This window comes from Canis aureus, chromosome 26 (genome assembly GCF_053574225.1).
Source record: "Canis aureus isolate CA01 chromosome 26, VMU_Caureus_v.1.0, whole genome shotgun sequence".
Classification (NCBI taxonomy): domain Eukaryota; kingdom Metazoa; phylum Chordata; class Mammalia; order Carnivora; family Canidae; genus Canis; species Canis aureus.
In genome coordinates this window covers 26,838,418-26,856,321 of record NC_135636.1, presented here as the reverse complement: position 1 = coordinate 26,856,321, position 17,904 = coordinate 26,838,418, and the positions used below count along the sequence as shown (strand labels likewise).

The following is a 17,904-nucleotide window of genomic DNA, read 5'->3' as shown; positions in this document are numbered from 1 at the left end:
GTGGGCACCAGTGAGGATGGGAGGGCACAGTGGCCAGACTGAGGTGAAGGTGCTCGGACAGATTCAAGAGCTGAGGGAGCCTGAGGAGGTAAGAGCAGGGAGGGGAAGAGAGGGACACATGGGGAACGGTCTCTGACCTCTGGCTTAGCAAGGAGGGCCTGGAGGGGCTGGGGACATGGGGAGGCTGGAGAAAGAGCCTCATGGTAGGGGGAGGGCAAGGGGAGGCTGAGGAATGAGCCACATGGCAGGGGGAGGGCAAGGTTGGATTTTAGGCATGTTGGGTTCTAGTCTCTTGGGGGTCCCCAAGAGGGCATGCCACAGGCTGCGGAACATGGGAATCCGGGGTGTTGGGATGAGGTCTCAGCTGGGGTTCATTGGGGGAGGGAGGGGAGGACGTTGCCCAAGATGGTGAAAGCAGCCAAAGTGGCACTGACGCTGTTCTGAGCCAAGGCGGCCATCTCACCTCCTATTAGGTAGGGGTTTTCGATATAGCGCTGAGCTACGTAGTTCTCCACGGGGATTTCATCCTTCTGGTCATCAGAACTTCTCGAATCCTAGTTATAACAATAACTATTATTAACATTTATGGAGCATTCCCCACGTAAGGAGGTACTGTGTCAGGTACTCTACTTGGGGTATATTGTTTGAAGTATATTGTTAAATCAACTCTAATCAGGGAGGTACTCATGTTATTCCCAGTTTATAGGTGAGAAATTGAAGCACAGAGAGGGGAAGTGACTTGCCCGAGGTCACACAGCTGTGCGGTGGTACAACTGGGAAGTGGACCCACAGGCTGGGTCAAGCCTTGGCATTTAACCTCCAGACCTGCACTGCCCATTTACACTTAAACTGATTAAAAGTCAGTGAACTTAAATGCTCCCACATGGATGCCCCTTGAGGACATCACACTAAGAATAAGCCAGACACAAAAGACAAATACTGTCTGAGTCCACTTGGAGGAGGTCCTCGGCGTGGTCAAATCCATGGAGATAGAAAGTAGAAGGTGGCTGCCAGGGGCTGGGGCAAGGAGGGAAAGTAGGGAGTTTGTGTTTCTTGGGGATGAAGTTCTGGAAATGGATAGAAGAATTCTGGAGGTGGACGGTGTGGTGGTTGCACAAAATGTGAATATACGCCACACCACTAAATTATACACTGAAACACAGTTAAAATGGTAAACTTCATGTATATAAAAGAAAGCAAGGAAAGGAAAGTTAAACTCCAGCCCTTAAGTTGCACCAGCAGCTTTTCAGGTGCTCGATGTCAACACGTGGCTAGCGGGCGCAATACCGCAGAGAGCACAGCACACGCCTTTCCACCCCCAGAGGAGGTCCCATTGGTTGGTGCTGTCCAGAGCGCCACACAGGTACCCAAGGACCTTCCTCTCCTGTCTCTGCCTGCAAGCTCTCTCCGGACCAGCCCAGCTCAGGAAGATGGCAATGCCCTCGCTCACACCTGCACAGCACCTCAAGGTCCACAAAGCCCTTTCTCACCCACCGGCCCCCTTCATAGTAACCCTGGGAGGAAGCTGAGGCCCAAAGGCAAGTGTCACATGCTTGGTGAGGTCACACAACAGCCTAGGCGCAGGGAGCCTCTGGAACTCAGGACTATTAGCCCCCAGGGTGGAATTTTCTACATTTACTGTCACCTCCCCAACCCCAACCCACTTTGAGACTGATGGGCCAGGCCTTCCCTTCCTGGGTCCCCGAACCACCCCCTACCTGTACTCACATGGCTGCCGGAGGGATTGACAGTGTTCCGGGCTGGCGGGGCTTCCAAGCCGGTGAGCTTCTTTCCAGCGGTACCCTGATGATTTCATGGGAGGAATCAGAACGCACAGAGGAAAGGGGAAATTCATTCATTGAGTACCAGCACATGTGGGAGGTGCTGGTTGTGTAGGAGCTGGTCATCCTGCTCTTGTCACTCACCTGCACTATTATCATCTCTAAGGTTCAGAGGGGTTCAGCAATTTCCCCAAGATCACACAGCTGCTGAGTGGCAGAGGCAGGACTGGAACCAGGATTTCTACTACACCGGTCCTGGGATCGGGATTGGGCGGTGGGGAGGAAGGGAGCTACCTCAGGCTCAGCCTAGGATCCATAGCAAGAGTTGGCCAAACTCTCCCCAACCAGGTGAGCAGCAGGCCCAGGTACAGAGGCCATGTTCTCGGGTTTTAGGCATATTAGCTCATTGCATCCTCAGCAGGTACTATTGCTACTACCCTCCATTTGCTTGGGGCAGAGAGGTGATGTATCCTGCTCCAGGTCACGCAGCTATTCAGGGGCAAAATCAAAATTTAAATCCAGGCCATCTGACTTCAGAGACCTCGTTCCCATGGGGAGGCCCAGGGGCAGAACTTCTCTGGCAGCCTTCCAAGCTTTGAAGGAGGGAAGGCGGGGTGCCTCATGGCAGCAAGGGCAGAGGGGGACTTCTGGAGCAACAACTGGGAGAAGTAAGCTTACCTTCCTCCAATCCATGATGTCCTTCAGCCTCCGGAAGAGGAAGATGCCCTTTCCCTGTGACCGGGCCACCTGAGGTAGGGGTAAGTGCAGAAAGGTCAGCGTTCAGCTCCCTGTGCTTCCTTGTGGGACCCTGTGCCTGGGGCACCTCTCCACCATTTCTGTCTCTATCTTTCCCATGGGCTTCCAGCTATCCCCAGAGGAATGGCCCAGCCCAGCACCAGCCCTGGGGTGGGCCAGAGAGAAGGTAGTACTAAGCCTGGCGGGAGGGAGAAGGAAGCAGGGAGGAGAGACAGGCCAATTTCACTCACAAAGGCAAACAATGGCATGAATAATACAAAAGAGCAGACAATTAAAAAACCATTTCTAACAGTCTTGGGAACACATCATCCAATTCTTTTTTTGGAAATCAATTTGCCTTCCTAATTAGGTTTTGCTTCAGCTAATACTAATCAGTCTGCCTCTAACTGAATCCCAGCATGGATAATTCATAGCTTCACAGAGGCTAGGGGCTGGAAACATCTTTAATATCATGCAGAGCAGTCAGCATCAAAGGCATCACTCCTGAAATCCCTCCATGATGGTCACCTGCCTGGCCTTAGCGGTCCACGGTGCCCAGGAGTTCACCACCCTTGCCCACCTCCTGACGCAGCCTATCTGCTGCAGGAGAGCACTATTAAGCACTTATCCCAAAAGGAGGTAATAGGTGACTACTGTGTGCTGGACGTTATTCTATTGCGGTGACCTAGACCCTGGGGAGCTTTCACAGCCAGCCTAACCTGTGTTGAGCTCAAATTCGCCAGCCTGGCTCTGGCTTGTAGGGCCTCCTAAAACAAATCTGATCCCTGGGCCCCAGAACACTTTGATTATCTGTAGCCACTGAGCTGGTCCCCCTGAGTCCACTCTACTCTAGTATTAAGACCTTCAGGGCATGCAAACTCTCATTTCCCTCTGTTCTTCTCTGAGCACCGTCTAGTGGGTCAGTGTGAGGCTCTTCGTACAATGTAGGGGAGGCAGAGCGGGCATGGCTGTATGGGCTGTGCACTGCACGAAGGGCTCCTAGTCGTGGGAGGAGTGGGAGCTAAACCCAGCTCTGCTCTGCCCACAGCGCTGGGTGACTGATTCAGGGGTGTGTCCACCCGGAAGTTGGGGTGCCCACAAGACTGTGGAGCACTGGCAGTGGCTCAGGGGCAGCTGCATGTGCACAGCTCTTCTGGGAAGCAGCTAATCAGTGGCATCAAGGGTTTCCAACAGCTCACAGCCTTGCAAAGGGCTTAAAGTCACTTCACAGACAATCACCCAGTGTAAACAACGAAAACCACTCAACTTCATTGGTCTCAAGGAAATGCAAGTGAAAACTCCAAGAGGACACCACTCCATGCTTCTTGAGAGTGGTTAAAAATAAAAACGAACAATAGAGGCGCCTAAGTGGTTCACTTGTTGGTTGAGTGTCCAACTCTGTTTCTGCACGATCTCAGCAGTAGTGGAATTGAGCCCCACGTTGGGCTCTGGGCTCAGTGTGGAGTCTGCTTCAGATTCTTTCTCCCTCTCTCTGCCCCTCCCCATTGGCTCTGTCTGTCTAAAATGAGTAAATAAAATCTTTTTTAAAAAATTAAAAAAATAATTCACTTCTCAGTCTTTTGGCTAAGATCAAGTGTAAAAATTTAAAAAATAAAAAATAAAATAAAAATGTAAAAAATAGGGGCACCTGGGTGGCTCAGTGGTTGAGCATCTGCCTTTGGCTCAGGGCGTCATCCTGGAATCCCGGGATCAAGTCCCACGCCAGGCTCTCTGCATGGAGCCTGCCTCTCCCTCTGCCTGTGTCTCTGCCTCTCTCTCTCTCTGAATCTCTATGAATAAATAATAAAATCTTTAAAAAAAATTTTTTTAATAAAAAATAAATAAAAATTTAAAAAATAGGGGCACCTGGGTGGCTCAGTGGTTGAGCGTCTGCCTTTGGCTCAGGGCGTGATCCTGGAATCCCGGGATCCAGTCCCATATCGGGCTCCCTGCGGGGAGTCTGCTTCTCCCTCTGCCTATGTCTCTGCCTCTTTCTCTGTGTCACTCATGAATAAATAAGTAAAATCTTAAAAAAAACTTTAAAAAAGAATTTTTTAAAAATTAAAAAAAAATAAAAATGATCAACAGCAAGTGTTGGTGACGCTGTGGAGAGACGAACTCACAACTTCTGGTGGGAGTGTACATTGTTGGAAATGGGCAGCATCCAATAAAATTGAACATAGGCACCTACCCCACTCTGACCCAGGAGTTCCTCTCCTAGGCACCTATACGGCAGAAATGCATGCACGAGGGTGCCCATGAACACGTATAGGATTATCCATAGCAGCACAATTCATAATAGCGCCAACCTTGAAACTCCCAAGTGGATAAATATTCACACAATGGAACAGTACACAGCAATAATGATGAGCAGTGTACAGTCACCTGCACTGGTCAGGATGAAAGTCCTGAACGTAATGTTGAGGGAGAAAAATTAGGTGCACTCAGATATACTTCATGATTCCCATGATATAAAGAACAGAGGCAGACAGATGGATCTATGCTGTTAGGGACTTGCTGAGGGGCTGGCACTGCTGTGTTTATGGGTGCTTCTTACTCAGGTGGGCTTACCTCGTGAAAATGTATCAAGTTGAGCACAACTCTGGCATATTCTGTGTACTAAACTTAAATTAAGAAGTTTTTTTTTAATTTTTATTTATTTATGATAGTCACAGAGAGAGAGAGAGAGAGACGCAGAGACACAGGCAGAGGGAGAAGCAGGCTCCATGCACCAGGAGCCCGACGTGGGACTCGATCCCGGGTCTCCAGGATCGTGCCCTGGGCTAAAGGCAGGCGCTAAACAGCTGCGCCACCCAGGGATCCTCAATTAAGAAGTTTTATTAAGAATCCTGCCTTTTGATCTTGGCACCCCCACCCCCACGTTCCTTGGCTGCCTTCTCTCTGGCCGCAGAGCCCACTTCTCACCAGGAGGCTGGAAAGAGCACACACCTGTTTTGTCAGCCACCCTTGCAGCTCTTGGGAAACACGTGATTAGCTCTGGCCAATGAGACCAACAGAGTCATCTGCTTGGGGCTTTGGGGCTTCTGAGAATGAATTTCTTCTTTGTTAAAAAATATCAGGGTCAAGGAGGAGGAGAAAGAGGGAGAGAGTGAGAGAGGAAGGGAGGGAGGGAGGGAAACAAAGAAACGCCTTGCTCCTTTCTTTTTTTGAATGCCACAGTCTGAGGAGGTGAGGCCTACAACTGTCACACACGATCATGATGTGACACGGTGACACATCTGATGGCAGAAAGCCAACACACTGAAGATGCAGAGTGATAAGACGGGTAAGACAGATAAGGAACCTCAGCTTTTAACAGTATCATTGAGCCCATCCCCAAGCCTGGAACTTCCTACCTTTTTTGTGAGATGAGGTAAGATGCCTTTATTGTCTGAAGCATTGTTGGTATGTTAGCAAACATGCCTATTCCAGAAGATGCCTTCCTAAGGGAATAATCTTCAAGAGTGGAAAATAAACTTCCCGGTTGGTGATACATCATGGTTGTTAAGACTGGAAATCACCTACTATCTAGCTCCAGCAGATTGTAGTTTGCAAAAACAGTCACAAAAATATTTCCAGTCCCATATGTTTTTCGACAACCTTACTACCCCCCACCCTCCATCAAGAGGTGAAGTCAGTGTGCCCTCCCCTTGAATCTGGGCGAGCACTTAGGACTGTCTCTACTCATCGCGTATGGCAGAAGTGTCGCTGTGTGGATGCCAATGCTGGGTGGTCAAAGGCAAGACAGCATCCACACAGCTCTCTCTTTGGGGATGGTTGCCCCTGGAACCTAGCCACCGTGCCGGGAGGAAGCTCAGGTCATATGGAGAGGCCCACATGGAGGGCAACTGAGTCTTCCAGCCCTCCACCCCGGCTAAGCTCCCAGCCCACAGCCAGCCCCGACTTGCCAGCTGAGTGAATGAGCCAGCTTGGAAGCGGATCCTCCAGCCCTCGCGGGAGCCGTCCCAGTAGATGCTGGAATGGCGATGAGCCTTCCCTGTCAAGTGCTGCCCAAACTGGAGGCTCGGAACGAAATAAGACATGATTTTTGTTTCAAGCCACTGAGTTTTGGGGTTCAGCAAAGAACCAGAACACTAACTTTAGGGGATTGGTTTATAACAATGGCAGATGCTTCCAAGATTGACACACATTACCTTGCTAAAGCTTTGCCAAAAAAAAAATCCCCGATGTAGGCATTAATACTATCCCCATTTTGCAGCCAAGATAACCAAGGAACAAGGCCAAGTGCTCTGTTCAAGGTTACCCAACCAGTAGGTGACAAACCTAGGTAATTAAATCTGTGCTTCACAAGCCCAAGGCTCATGCACATCCTGCAAAGTGCCAAGGGGTACACAAAATCACACAAAGGACATGGCCCTACTCCTGGGAGTATCCATCTTAATTGATAATTTGGGAGTAAAATATATTACTTTTATAAAAAGATAAATTAACTGGAAAATAATATGAATGGATTATCAGGATAAGCCATACTTTGATTTTGCACGGCCTGTGGCCACTCATGGCCCTCGGCCCGCTGCCACTGCCCACTCTGGGGATGGGGCAATTCATCATGTGGCATTCGTCACATGGCATGCATTGGGTGTTACACGTATGGTTGGTGGTCTACTCAACAACCCTGAGTAGGGGGAAAAAAACCTCCCTTCTTTCTCTGCTAACAGAACCCCATTTGTTTTTGTTTGTTTGATGCAAGCTCTACCCTCAACATGGGGCTTGAACTCACAACCCTGAGATCAAGAATCACGTGCTCCACCAACTGAGCCAGCCAGGTGCTCCCAACAGAACCCCATTTGGATCACTTCTTCCCTGTGGCCCCGCCCTCTGGGAGTCTGAGCCTTCCCAGTGGTCCCATGCTCCCACCGCCAAGTGACTGCTTCAGACATGGGCCAGCAGGCGCCAGAAGTCTGCGGCTGTGATCTCTGGGAAGTCTGCATCTTTTTCAAAGGGCACACAAGACCAGGGTGTTCCTTTATTCCTGCAGCAGGTAGAGGCATGAGGAGGCAAAGCTAAAGCTGTGGCAGCTGCATTGTGACCCAGAGGAGCAGCCAGTCCTCCGGGTGGGAACTGCCCAGTGTTGTTGAGTCATCTCTGGCGTTGACCTTCCATCATTAAAGGAAGTGTCCTGGCATCTGTAAGCTTGAGTAAGAAGAAAATTTTTCATCCTAACCAGTTTTTCCCATTACTTTCCATCATGAATGCAGACAACAGTAGTAGCCGCGCCTGTGACTTCACTCTCAAAAGAAATCTGTTATTTTTATATATCACGTTAGAGTGGTTGCAGACATCTCAAAATATTGTTTATACTCATTATGACTTCGAAATTATGGTAACTCTGGAGCCTGCTGTTAGACTCTCTTTAGCTGTTTGTTTGTTTTAAGATTTTATTTATTTAACAGAGAGAGACACTGAGAGAGCATGAGCAGGGGGAGTGGCGGGCAGAGCGAGAGGGAGAAGCAGAAGCAGGCTCCCCACTGAGCAGGGAGCCCAATACAGGGTCCAGCCCAGGACCTTGGGATCATGACCTGAGCTGAAGGCAGGTGTTTAACAGACTGAGCCACCGAGGCGCCACCTCTCTTTAGCTGTCAAGGAAACTGCTAGGGCAGAAAGAATATTTCACAGTTTGTGTGGCTGTCGTGAGAGGCACTAGCAGGTCCCTGACTGCAGGACAGTGTTGGACTGCTGCCAGCTGCACTGTGCTCGCCAGGCCTCTCTCGCAGGGGCTGCTCCTGCTACTGGCTGAGGACCTTGGGGGCCATGAAGGCTGGGTTGTTCCTGAGAGGACTTCCTCTGGCTTGAGGCCTCCCCAAGGCCTCCAGGTGCTTCTCTTTCTCCCCTCTCTCCCTCACTGGGGTCTGACAACTGTCCCAGCTCTCCCCATTCCCTCCCCCTATTCCTTCCAGGCAGAACTGGCATGTTCAGTCTTGCCTTGGCATCTGTTTCTCAGAGGACCCAGATTGTTTGTTTAACTGTTTTTCAATATAGTTGCTTCCTTTTATAATAAAATTCCTTTATCCTTTCAAAGACATTGTTTTGTAGGGTGCCTGGGTGGCTCAGTTGGTTAAGTATCTGTCTTCTCCTCAGGTCATGATCCTGGGGTCCTGGGATAAAACCCCACATCGGGCTCCCTGCTCAGAAAGGAGTCTGCTTCTCCCTCTCCCTCTGCTGCTGCTCCCCCTGCTTTCTCTCTCAAAGAAAGAAGAAAGGGAAAAAGAAGAAGAAAGAAAGGAAAGAAAGAAAGGAAGAAAGAAAGAAAGAAAGAAAGAAAGAAAGAAAGAAAGAAAGAAAGAAGAAAGAAAGAAATCTTTTTTAAAAATAAAAATAAAAACACTATTTTGTGACAGAGTGAAACACTATTTCTACCAGATGCCAAAGATACCCAAGACATGAGAACCGTTCAGAACCCCTGCCCTCTTGTTTGGGCTCCTGTTATTTGGGTTTTCTGTTACTTGCTGCCCAAAGCATCCCCCAACTCTTAGAAGATTGCAGTGCAAAGGTTTGAGAAGCTCTGATGGCGTAAACTTGAGAAACAAAATGTTAAATTCTGTTCTTCTTTTCCTACAATTTGGACAGAGGCCACCCGAGCCAGGAATAGCCTAGTGGTTGCCCAAGATGCTCATGGCCCTGAGTGAAGTGTTGAAACCAGACACAGAGGGACTGGGGGACAGGCCTCCAGGACTGATGCACAGGCTGGGGCCCTGACAACCAGCACCTGCCCCCCAGCCATATGAGGGAGGCTAGACCAGCAAAGGTGGTCCCATGGTCTGGCTCCTTCTTACCTCCTGCCAACCCAGAGGGCCTGAGCTGGTAGGAGGGGAGAATGTTCAGATGGAAAAGAAGTTCGGATCGATGCAATTTTTACATCACCTGGGCTTTTAAATGGCAAACCTAAGGGCTTGTTTATATGCTCTGAGAGTGGTCGCAGAGCTCTGAGCTAGGCTGGGGCTCAGCTCTGTGGGAAGAGGCATCCCTGAGATGGATAGCATAGAGGGGACGATGCTTCTCATTCCCTTCTGAGTCCAACTCGCCCCTTCATCGCCCCTGCTCTGCTGCCACTGGAGAGGCCCTAGGGGCCCTAGGGGACTGTGCAGAGGAGATGGCCGGAGGAAAAAGGCAGGTCAATGGCTGCCCTCGCGGCCCCACCTCGGCAACTATGCGAAAACTCTTGTGTGTGGGCGCGCAAGGACACAATAGCTCCCAGAGACAGGCCTTGTGGGAAGAGTGGGGACGTTGGGGATTTTTTTCCCTCTATTTTCTAAATTTGGACTATTGTCCTATTTTTTCTTCTTTTTTTACATTTTCCCCATCCCAAAGGAATCCAAACAATAGGATCCCAGAACTCGAGTTCAGAGGTTCAGGGTTCTGCTACTCTGAAGAACCCTGGCTGCTATACTGGGGAACGTGTTAGAAAAGCAAATTCTTGGGCACCTGAGTGGACATCCAACTCTTGGCTATGGTTCAGGTCATGATCTCAGGGTCCTGGGATTGAGCCCCGTGTCGGGCTCCCCGCTCAGCAGGGGAGTCTGCTTCAGGATTCTCTCTCCCTCTGCCCCTCCCTCAGCTCTCTCTGTGCCAGCACACACTCTCTCTCAAATAAATAAATAAATCTTAAAAAAAGAGGAGGAGGATCCCTGGGTGGCTCAGCAGTTTAGCGCCTGCCTTCGGCCCAGGATGTGATCCTGGAGTTGGGGGATAGAGTCCCATGTCGGGCTCCCTGCATGGAGCCTGCTTCTCCCTCTGCCTGTGTCTCTGCCTCTCTCTGTGTTTTTCATGAATAAATAAATAAAAATCTTAAACAAACAAACAAAAAAAGAAAGTAATACAAATTCTTAGACCCCATACCAGGCCTACTGAATCAGACACTGAGGGATGGGGGTAGGAGGCCTTAATAAGCTCTCCAGGAAATTCTGATGCACTCTCAGGTTTGAGAATTACACCTCTACAGTCTCACAACTCAAAGTGTGGTCCACGGACCAGCAGCAAGGGCCTCACCTGGGAGGGGTCAGAAATACAGACTCTCAGGCCCTACTTGGACCTGCTGCATCAGCCTCTGCCTTTAACCAGGTGCCCAATGGGCACATTCGGGTTTGGGAAGTGCTGACCTGGTGCTTTCCAGGGGCAGGGGAAGAGAAGGTGTTGCCTGGGCTCTTGGAAATCCCAGGAAAAATGGTCAAGGACTGGACACCTAAGTGCCAAACCCTTTATATAACTTGTATAACTCATGTATAGAACATTTATTGCTTCACTGGATTCTCTCCCGATCCCCTCAGGTAGGTAGACTGGTTACTTCCACTTTACCTACAGGTGAGGACGCAGACTTAGAGGGGTGGAGGAACGTGCTCCAGGTCAGACGGCTCTTAAGCAGCGAGGACAGAGTTAGAGCCCACTCTCTGCACCCCGCACCCCCCAGATAGGGTGGCGCAGCTCTGCAGGGGCGAGAACACACTCGAGCAGCCAAGATGCCTCCTCTTAATTACAGCCGTCTTGTGTCTGCCTCTAACAAAGGCCTTGGGCTGGGAAAGGAATCAACTTAATATGCGATTGCTCTTCCCAATTAGCACAAATTACCATTTGTCTGGGAGGATAATGCTGGGAGCTGGAACTGCCATGTGGGTTGCAGTTCTCTTCTGCCTAACCCCCTCCGCTCTGGCTGTAGAGAAGGGGTACAAGCCTCCCCTGGGGCCTCACCAGGGACAGAAGCAGGAGGCCCGGGGAAATACTGCCTGGGACCCAGTTGGGAGCATCCAAGTTGTTTTTTCGTCTGCCCTTCTGAGCACCTGTGCTATTGGCTAAATATGCAACGGCCAACAGTGGCCCTAAGTCCCCAGCTGCACAAGGAAGGCTGCCCCCCTCTTTGCTCCCCACAGCTCCCTTCCTGGGGCCTGGCACATTCCCAAACCCGGAAAATAGCAGGGGGCTTCGATGATGCCATTTGAGGCTCTGGTGGCTTTGTGGTGAGAAACCAGCCCTGACTCAAGGAGGAATAGAGAGGCTGGTAATGACTGCCACCCTTGCCCTCCACTCAGTTTCTTTTATTTATTTTTTTATTTTATTTATTTATGATAGGCACACAGTGAGAGAGAGAGGCAGAGACACAGGCAGAGGGAGAAGCAGGCTCCACGCACCAGGAGCCCGACGTGGGATTCGATCCCGGGTCTCCAGGATCACGCCCTGGGCCAAAGGCAGGCGCTAAACCGCTGCGCCACCCAGGGATCCCTCCACTCAGTTTCTTAATCCCTGAAGGGCTACTGCAAGGCCTCCGTGCATGCAGTTCCCTCTTCCGGATGCTCTTCCCTACCTTTGCCCTTTTCCAGACTGACCCTTCTGCATCCTTCAGGCCACAGCCAATACTAATTCTTTTAATAATAATAACAACTGTAGCAGCTGTCATTTACGGAGTGCTTAACGTGAGCTCTACCTGCATTAATTCACTTAATCACACAAGAGCATTATGAAGCAGGTACTGCAGTCTCACTTTGCAGATGGGGAAACTGGGGCACAGAGAAGTTAAGTAATCTGCCTGAGGTCAGACAGTTGTAAGTGGTAGAGGCAGTATTTGAACCAAAGGGTTTGGTCTCAGAGCCCAGTGCCCCTTCAGCAAAGCCTGCTCAGCAGCAGAGAGCCTCCTACTGACACTTAGCACAGCTCTACTCATGCAGATGTCTCTGTGTTGTCTGCACCCAAGGGAGGCAGAGACCCACTTCCTACGTGCTGAGGGCCTAGGTCTAGGTCTGGCACGCAGCAAGTGCTCAGTGAGTATCTAAGGAAGGTTTGAATAAATGCGTCTCAGTCTCCTCATCTTTAATAGTTCCTCCCAAGGGCTGTCCTGAGAACCAAGCAGAGCAAGTAACGTGCTTGGCATGACCTGGCCACCACCATCTCGCTCATGTCAGAAGAGAGGCGGGGATCTGAGCTCTAGCGTGGCTCTGGATTCCCTGCCCTGGCTCCTGGGGATCACTCATTCACCAGGTAAACATGTATTGAGCATCTAATGTGTACCAGCAGTCAGGGCTGGGTGCACATACTGCAAAGGAATGGAGATGAAGTCAGCCCTTGGGAAGAGGCAGATGGTGCATCGAAGGCAGAAAAGCCAGGCAGAGTTATGAAGGAGCCCTGCTCCGTCTGGTGCCTGGGAAGGCCTCCCCCCACAGCCCCCACCCCCTGCTCCCGGCACTGAGCGCTCACAGGCTTCATGATCCAAGTGATTCCTGGGTTTTTGCGGAACTCCTCCACGAACAGGTGGTACTCGCATGGCATCTCGAAGGTTTTGGGGAAGAAGTCGCACTTGGCCGCCTCCAGCTTTCCCGCCTCGCGCTCCAGCTGTTTCCGGAATCGCTTCAGGTTCTTCACCATGTAGTTCTTGCGGGTCAGCTGGGCAGCGGGGTGGGTGAGCAAGCTTGTGCCCACTGCCCTGCTCCACCTTCCAGCCCAACCAGCCCAACTGGCCCCACAGCCTCTGGCCCACAAAATAACAATCACAGTAAGAGTAACTTTGAGAGCCTGCTGTTCGATACTTATCCTTACTTTACAGATGAGAAAACCAAGAGTCAGAAAGGTTAAGTCAGTTGCCTGGAGTCACCCAGCTTAAAGGAGGCACAGCCGGGATTTGACCCAGACCCGTCTGACTCCAAAGTTCATATTTCTAACTGCTAAGCTGCACTAGCCTTTTCAAATCTCAGCATCATTGGCTCTTCTGGTCCCATCTCTGTGGTCTGGTTCCTCCCAAACCTCCCTCCCATCTTTAGGCTCTCAGTTGCTCAACCTGTCTCTCCTCTGAAATACCAGATGGCTCAAACATCCTGCTCCTTCGGGCCTCACCCCACACATCTCTAGTGCTGAAATGCCAACCAGACTGTGACCTCAGTCCCCACCACCGCAGACAGCCTGTTGTTGGGGTACTAGATCCTTACTCTCTCACACTCCTAGATCATCATGTATCTTATATACATGTTCCCCACCTGGCATGTACCCCAAATTCCCTTACATTTTTCTATTCTGGTCCTTGCACTCCCACACCAGCCCCTGCTCATGGCCACATCCAGTGATGTGATTTGGCTGACTCAGTCCCCCAGCCTACCCAGCTCACCTCATAGTGGTTTCGGAAGTGACTGATCCGCACGTGCTCGTCCATGTAGGTGTGGTCAAAGTTCTCCCGGAGCCAGCTGACATCACACCAGTAGAAATCCCACTCTCCTTCACTGCGGGTGGGTGGGACAAAGGTCACCACATGAGGACTTCAGCATTGCTGGAGGTCTGGGGCCCAGGGAGGTAAAGCGGAGGCGCAAGCAGCAGTATGTTCATGAGGAGTCTTAAGGCGATGGCTGCCTACAATGTGCTTTGTGGGGCCAGAGTGAGAACTAGAGAAATGTTCCTACACAAATCCAGGCTGATCAGCTGATCAGCTACACAGAGCCCTGATGCCTCCTGGCGCCCATTAGCTGGAGTGAGGAGCACACCCTCTCCAGATCACTGTTCCCACCACATTCTATGGCCCATGACAACTAGCCAACCTCACCTGATCATGTTACCTGCCTGGGTGCTGGAAGCATCTGTGTTGCCACCCCCAGCCCACATTACCAAGCAGTGCAATTAGGTAACATTTGCAAGCCCTTCCCAGTCCAAAAAGCCCTCCTCTCATTGACTCATCAGAGCAGCCTCAAAAAGTGACAACAATCATCCCTGGAGCCCTCAGATGAGGATGATGCTACTCACTGAGGCCATGACAGCATCAGTATTCTTACCCAGGTCTGCCTCACCCCAAATTCTGACCTGGTTTTTCACCACCATACCAAAGAGGGGGACAGAAAGCCAGACTAATCTGTCAAATCTGATGTCACAGCTGTGGTGCAGAGAGGAAGTGCTTGAAATATATGTGGCATATATAAAACGGCGCCACCATGATTGCTTCCAACATTTTCTTTTTTTTCTTTCCTTTTTTTTTAAAGATTTTATTTATTCATGAGAGACACAGAGACATAGGCAGAGGAAGAAGCAGGCTCCCTGCAGGGAGCCCAATGCGGGACTCGAACCCAGGACCCCAGGATCACGACCTGAACCAAAGGTAGATGCTCAACCACTGAGCCACCCAGGCACCCCTCAACATTTTCTTTTTTTTTTTTAAGATGTTATTTATTTATTCATGAGACACACACACACACAGAGAGAGAGAGAGAGAGAGAGAGAGAAGCAGAGACACAGGCAGAGGGAAAAGCAGGCTCCATGCAGGGAGCCTGATGTGGGACTCGATCCTGAGATTCCAGGATCACACCCTGGGCCGAAGGCAGGCGCTAAACTGCTGAGCCACCCAGGGATCCCCCCTCAACATTTTCTGTTTTTTTGTTTTTTTTTTTTTTTTTAATTTTTATTTATTTATGATAGTCACAGAGAGAGAGAGAGAGGCAGAGACACAGGCAGAGGGAGAAGCAGGCTCCATGCACCGGGAGCCCGATGTGGGATTCGATCCCGGGTCTCCAGGATCGCGCCCTGGGCCAAAGGCAGGCGCCAAACCACTGCGCCACCCAGGGATCCCCCCCCTCAACATTTTCTTAAGTAAAAAATGACAGCTGTAACTGAAGCCCCATGTAGATGAGACTAGACTCCAGTACCAGGCAGTAGGAATCATGGATTCCCCCATACACTCATTTGTTTCCTCATTCACAGACAGGCTGCTAGAACAGGGTGGAGACAAGCCTGGGACTCTGCACCCAGACTGACCAGGTGCAGTCCTAGCTCAAGCCCTGACTAGCCAAGTCAAGTGACCTCACACATGGCATTTTTAACTCTTCTGTGTCCAGTTTTCCGACTTTCAGTAAATGGGTACAATAATAGCACCTCCCAGAAGATCTGCTGAATGATTCAGGGGTGATGCAAGTAAAGTGCTAAAGAGAGTCTAACAGGCTTAGCTATTGTTAAGCAACAATACTTACTGAGTACCATGTCAGGGCAGCTGCTTGCTCACGCCTCTCATATCTATCCTCTCCCTACAGTAATAGAACTCCTGACATTTAGGGTTGCCTGGGTGGCTCAGTCGGTGAAGTGTCTGACTTCAGCTCAGGTGGTGATCTCTCAGGTCCTGGGATCAAGACCCACATCGGCCTCCCTGCTCAGCAGGGAGTCTGCTTCTCCCTCTGCCCCTCTCCCTGCTCGTGCTCTCTCTCTCTCTTTTTTTTTTCTCTCTCTCTCTCCTGTTCTCTCTTTCTCAAATAAATAAAATCTTTAATAAAAATAATAAATATTTCCCGACATTTAGCTGGGACAATGTAATCCACATTTTCCAAAATAAAGATTATATTTTCCAGATTCTTTGCAGCTAAGCCTAGTTCTGGCCAATGTGAGAGACTTCTAGGCTGTGCTCTTCAAGGGCAGGGGATGCATTTTCTTGCCTTTTTCCAACCTACTGTTGCTTGGACTCTGGATGTAATGGTGGAGCTTTACCCTAGACCCTGATGACAAGGACCTCACTGACAGGATAGCAGAATGGAAAGATGGAAGTGGATGGATCCAAATTTCTATACTGTCTTGTCTCTGAACTTCCTACATCTGAACTTCAATGGGAGACAAAAATAACTTCCAGTCTGTCAAAGCCTCTTTTACTTTGGGTCTCTGTTACATGCATCCAAATCTTAACCCTAACTTACGTTAGCACCTACTATGTGCCAGGCATTGGATGCTTGTTCATCTCAGTATCCCCAGGGCCTAGCATAGAAGAAGAAATGTAGGCTTGCGGTCAAGTAACTTGTTCAAGATCACAGAACTAGTAAGTAACCAGGAAAGAGCAGCCCTTGACCTGGACTTGCCAGGTCACTGGAGTCAAGCCAGCTAGTGGGTGATGGCTGCGTTTCTTGATTCTGGAGAGCTCTAGAACACTGCCTGTGGAATAGTCCAATAGAACTGAATGTGAACCCCACTCTGACTCTTATGTTCTGTGTGACCTTCAACAATTGACTTAATACATCTGAACATAATCATATCTTACAGGATGGTTGAAGGCTTAAAAAGACAGAGGGTGTCCATAAGACACCTGATACATTTTGAGTCCTAAATAAGTGTTGGTCCCTTTGCACAAGTCCCAATAGCCACTAATGGGAACTGGGAGAAAACAGAGGGAGACAAGGACCTGTGAGGCAAAGGGAAGGAGGGATGAGGTTGGCAGGGGCTGGGGAGGTGTCTTACTCCTTTACTTCCACCCATCCTGGCCTGTGGCGAAGGACATCCATGAGAGTATTCATGAGAGTGGTCTTGAATCGGATTGATGCTCTCTGCTCTCTGCAAGAAAGGCAACAGAACGCTTGCTCAGGATCACACAGAAACCTGTACCAGGATGTTCGTAGCAGCCTTATTCATAATAGCCCCAAACTGGGGCACCTGGAATGCTCAAAGGCAGACACTTTGGCTTGGGTCATGATCCTGGGATCCTGGGATGGAGTCTCGCATCAGGCTCCCTATGGGGAGCCTGCTTCTCCCTCTGCCTATGTCTCTGCCTCTCTCTGTGTCTCTCATTAATAAATAAATAAAGTCTTAAAAAAAATAATAGCCTCAAACTAGTAACAAACCCAGATGTCCTTCAACAGGTGAATGGTTAAACAAATAGTGGTCTATCCATATCACGGAATACTAGTTAGCAATAAAAATGTGAAATATTTATACATTCAACCTGGATGCATCTCTAGGGAATTATGTCAAGTGAAAAATGCCAACCTCAAAAGGTTATTATAATACTGTACAATTCCACTTATATAACTTTTTGAAATAACAAAATCATTGAAATGGAGAACAGATTAGCAGTTGCGGAGCATTAAGGACAGGGTGAGGGTGGGACTGTGGGAGAAGGCAGAAGGAGAAGGAGGGAATGGGTGTGGCTATGAGGGATCCTTGTGGGTGGCCTTGGGAATTTTCCTTACGGATGTCATTATCCTGGTTGTGATGCTCTACTGTATAGTTTTACTCTCTGTTACTACTGGGGGAACCAAGTACAGAGCACACGGGATCTCACTGTATTATTTCTTACAACTGCATAGGAATCCATGATTCTCAAAGTCAATATTTAATTTAAAAAATTTAACACACCTTTAGAAATCTGGATAATGGCTACTTTTGCGGGGGGAATGATTGGGAGAGGGCATGAGTGGCATTCTGGGGTGTTGATGATTTTTGTTTCCTAATGTGGGTATAATAAGTTGATGAAAATTCATTGAGCTGAAAAAAAAAGCTAATTCATTGAGCTGTAAAGTTATGATGTATGCACATTTCTGTACGTAAACAGAGCTCTGTAACAAAATATACCACAAATAAAGTTAAAGGACTGGCTATAGATTAAGATAAAATATTTGCAATACTTACAATCCATAAGACTTTAGGACCAAGTACATAAAGA

At 49.4% G+C, this 17,904-nt stretch overlaps 1 protein-coding gene across 10 annotated transcripts in view; it reads right to left on the bottom strand.

Moving 5' to 3' along the window:
• The window catches only part of TTLL9 (tubulin tyrosine ligase like 9), a 70,633-nt gene that overhangs the window by 37,620 nt on the left and 15,109 nt on the right, over positions 1-17,904 (bottom strand). For 5 of the 10 annotated variants that reach the window (XM_077872658.1, XM_077872656.1, XM_077872650.1 and 2 more), the window contains 7 exons: positions 16,704-16,796; positions 13,618-13,729; positions 12,717-12,902; positions 6,425-6,532; positions 2,460-2,528; positions 1,729-1,803; positions 464-554 (listed from right to left, as the gene is read on the bottom strand). In XM_077872658.1, the coding sequence (XP_077728784.1) occupies positions 464-554; positions 1,729-1,803; positions 2,460-2,528; positions 6,425-6,532; positions 12,717-12,902; positions 13,618-13,729; positions 16,704-16,759 (697 nt within the window). In that variant the 5' untranslated portion in view covers positions 16,760-16,796. Of the gene's footprint in view, positions 1-463; positions 555-1,728; positions 1,804-2,459; positions 2,529-6,424; positions 6,533-12,716; positions 12,903-13,617; positions 13,730-16,168; positions 16,312-16,703; positions 16,797-17,904 lie in introns of those variants that run through there. The other 5 variants (XM_077872659.1, XM_077872652.1, XM_077872653.1 and 2 more) reach the window with 3 other exon arrangements.